The 4,087-nt window shown below is 36.8% G+C and overlaps 1 protein-coding gene across 1 annotated transcript; it reads right to left on the reverse strand.

The window, feature by feature from the left end:
- Positions 1-1,357: 1,357 nt before the first annotated feature.
- On the reverse strand, positions 1,358-2,702 carry LOC116174974. The gene is made up of 3 exons (XM_031493014.1): positions 2,662-2,702; positions 2,117-2,602; positions 1,358-2,063 (listed from the first exon to the last, which is right to left on the reverse strand). The coding sequence occupies exons 2-3, from the start codon at positions 2,528-2,530 to the stop codon at positions 1,416-1,418; spliced, it is 1,062 nt and encodes a 353-aa protein (XP_031348874.1). The 5' UTR covers positions 2,531-2,602; positions 2,662-2,702; the 3' UTR covers positions 1,358-1,415.
- Between the last annotated feature and the right edge of the window lie 1,385 nt (positions 2,703-4,087).

Raw genomic sequence — 4,087 nt, forward strand, 5'->3', positions numbered from 1 at the left:
ACAAATGTGTACACAGCGGGCTCATAAAAATAAGCCTGTGTGTTATCAATTGCTGATTTATAAACAATCACACTTGGAAATGTGTATGTTTTATGATGCAAATCCGACTACAGGATTATATTTCGATGTATTAAAAGCACCCCCAGATGTAAAGTGTGGTACATAATTTACAGATCTTTTCTGAACGTAATGCTTTTAAGGATTTTATGTCGAGTTGCACTTTTCTAAATTTCCTAATTTTTTTCGGAATTAGTTACCATTCCGCAAAATAAAAGTTGAATACAGCATTTCGAAATTACTTCTGCTTGTCAATTAGTTGGAAATTTAAAAGTTCTATGTAGATTTTTACATTTCGTGATCCGGAGCTAATATGATATTCCATTTTGTTGTATTGAAAGCAACCCAGATGCGAAGTGTATCTTGTATAATTTCGAAATTTATTTTACATCGACGTAAGCTTTTATGGATTGTAACTTGTGAGCAGCGCATCCACTTACACATCGATATACATAAATGATTATCCTCATTTCATAAATATTATATCCGGAAGGGCTTCCTTTTTGGTTTCCAAATCCGGCGAGACAAAATCGACTTTTTATTGTAGAGAGTATCGCAGCCGTGTAAAGTTAGGTAATTTATGTAGATGCCTAGGGATGAAAATTACCAAGCTCGTAAAGAAATAGTTTAAAATTCAAGTGCGGGCATCATTAAAGTACACTAAAACTTAATTACGAAAATGTTTACTCTCAAAATTTTCCCTCGGTTGTTATGATAGTGTCGTTAAAATCAACTTTAACAAAGGTTAAGGGTTTACAACAAAGAACCGTATACTCGACTAATTTCCTCGTAAACTTTAATAGATTCTCAAATTATGTAATTGTAATTTAATAAACGTATCGTCCCCAGAAGGGTTAAAATAAAACGTCATCAACATGCGAGCTTTTACAATTATGGGCATCAATCTGAATTGTCCATTTCTGTTAATTCTCGGGAAAATGGAAGTTGGAACGACTTTCATTAAGGTGTTCCAAGTGGTTTTACAATATGAAAATCTATTCAGCCGATGCTTCGAAAGTAGTAGGTAAGTTCGGAGATTATTTAGGGGTGCGCATTGTTGTATGTTTGTTAGCAGCAGGAGGTACGGGGTTAATAATTTCAAAATTTGAGTACACATAGATTTGTGAGATGGTTCACAGCTTCCATTTTTAACCTGGTGATCATGTTTTTGTTCTGCATATTATCGAGTACTGTTTTGATAATAGCTTTGGGAAGTTAATTTATTTATTTTTGCACTCGCGAGGGTAAAAATCCGTTTCTATGATCACAAAACAGGGACAGAAATTGCATTTCAGTCCCTTGAGAAATAATGATAATGAAAACTCCCTGATATTTATATAGGTTATATTAACTCAAACTTAAAAAGGTACATTGTTTATATTTAAATTAAACGTTATATTTTCACATTTTGTAAAATTTACCGCTGGAATTTTATTAATCAATAGATTCGAATCAGAACTGGCTCCCGATGTTATATTGACATTTGAGGTAGTGCTACCTTGAATAATCTGATTTGCAATCTTCGTTTTGTTGGCCACAGAGTTCTCAATGTAGCTTTCCGCGACTGTGGTGGACTTCCACCCACCATGCCGTTTTATAGTGGTGATGTCAGCTCCAGCATCCGCCAATAGAGTGGTGGAGGAACGCCTCATGCAGTGCCCCGTATAGAGTTCTGGGTTTGGTAATTTTAAGTAATTGGCGATCATATTTGGCACCTTGCCAAGCGTGTTTTTCCCAACCGGCTGAGTACATTTTCCGTTCTTGTAGAAAACAAAAAATCGTCCATGGTTAGTTCCAGGTCGAAGGGACGTGTATTTGCGAATTATCTGAAGAAAATCCACTTTACCGCCTTCATTACTCGCTATAACGAACGTTCTGGATGTTTTGTTTTTTGTATGTGGCAGGGTAATTATGAAAGAAGACCCCACATCTTCAACGTTATCCAGTGTCATATTGACCAATTCGTCAGTGCGACATGCGCCAGATATTCCAAAAATCAACGCAACCTAAAGAGGAAATGGTTAGCAATGTTTAATACGTTAAGTAAACGCAATTTTACCTTTCGCATAAGATGGGTATCATCGTCAGCTTCAAGCAAGAATTTTTCCACCTCTTCTCTATTAAATATTTTCGATTTTTTCGGAGAATATCCATCAGAATTCCTTTTTAAAAATGATATCAATTTTGGAAATTTGTTGATGTCAACATTGTCGTAAATGAGCATACAAGACCTCACCATGGAATATTGTGCCCATACCGTTGAACATTTGTACTTTTTGGCTTTTTCGCTAAAGTAAACCAACATAACATTGTCGGTGACGGTCGCGACATCTTTTTCTATGCACCAGTCTTTAAAACCTTTATATGCTGCTTCATACAACTTTTTCGACTTATCAGGTAGTAAATTCACGACAGCGGCGTTAGCGGCGTTTGTAATTTCATAAGGTTCTTCAGAACAACCCGCAACTTCCATTTTAATTCACGCACTTTTTCAACAGCAAACATTGTTTGTTTATCTGTTGCCATGGTTTATCTGAATTCTCGACTAACATGATTAAATTTTAATTTATTGGTTGCCACGGTTATACTTAATTCTCCACTAACCTGATTAATATGTGGTTATAATCTTCAAAGAACCATCAATTCATTTAAAGAGTATAGGTAAACGTCGGTCGACGCGAATGCAAAAAATAGTATATACACCTCTGGAGCGAAATGCCATTTTCCCTTGGTGCTTTGTAGCCCTCGGGCTCCGCTTCGCTTCGCCCTCTGGCTACAAATCGCACCGCGGGAAAAATAATGCATTTCTCTCCCTTGATGTATAATGTACTATTTTATTTTTGCCTTTATTTTTGAGTGGGCGGGGTTTGGCGATAAAATGTCTGGGTAACAAGAGCTAAACTAGTTATCTTAATTGGTTTTATGGCAGCGTATGGACCAGGGTATTTCTATATTGTAGAAAATGCATCGGAGAATATTTAACCATACATGTGATGTTGAGTTATCATCTTAGCTAACATCATTGAATAAAAACACTATAAGAAGCCTAACCCCGTGGAAATAAAGCGCGACAGAGTTTGAACTGAGAATATAATGGGAACACTGTCAATAGAGTCGATTCTTGAACTGAGAAGAATGAGAATTTGCTTTCCTCCTATTTACCGCAAAGAGAGTTCGGTGGTCACAACCATGCTAACATTTAATTCGTAGGGTAGGGACAAAGCAAACGAATCAAAGATGGCCGTTTGTGATTAATAAGAATCAATTTTGTAGGCGTTAATTAGTTAAAAAGGATAGGAAGGGACCTTGTCATGTCAAATTGTAAAGGTCAGTTTCATTTAACGATTTTCGTTCAAAACTAAAAGTAGAAAAGTAGCAACAGTAACCGTTCTATTAAAAACAAGAAAAATTATGCATAACTATTGTGCAGATAAAGCGCATTTTTTTAAACCGAAATAGCTTGGTAAATACTAGCGTTATACAGTGAATAATGGGGAGACCTCATTTTGCCTTTGTGGGTATTTCCTCCGACAAAGCGTTCTCGAGATATTCCCTCGTAGTTTTGACATAACCAATAGATGCATTTCTTCCAGGCGTCCCAATCGCCCTTTGTGAGTACCGTCCTCCGACAATCTGTTTTTGAGATATAAGGAATTTTTTTAATCCGATTACGATAAAGAGTCGAGGAGGAGGCTATGGCTGGTAGAAATGAATTCCTTTCATTGAGACCTTTCATTAGAGTACCATGAAGGCTAAAACCCGTTACAATCCCCCAACCCCTCTTTTGATAATGAGTGAGAAACCAGTTACAACCCCCCAACCCCTCTTTTGATAATGAGTGAGAGTGGTTTGTAGAAAACAGTTCATTTTGTTGAGACCTTTAATTGGAATCATCAAAAATTTTACTTGGCAGCACTAAAGGCATGCGTATGCAAATTCTGAAATCCCCCCCTCCCCCCCTATGACCATCTGGCATACGTTCAGGGTATAGACTACATATAGCAAACAATTCCGGGACTCTAGGACGATT

Source organism: Photinus pyralis, unplaced genomic scaffold (assembly GCF_008802855.1).
Source record: "Photinus pyralis isolate 1611_PpyrPB1 unplaced genomic scaffold, Ppyr1.3 Ppyr1.4_LG6, whole genome shotgun sequence".
In the NCBI taxonomy this organism is placed as follows: domain Eukaryota; kingdom Metazoa; phylum Arthropoda; class Insecta; order Coleoptera; family Lampyridae; genus Photinus; species Photinus pyralis.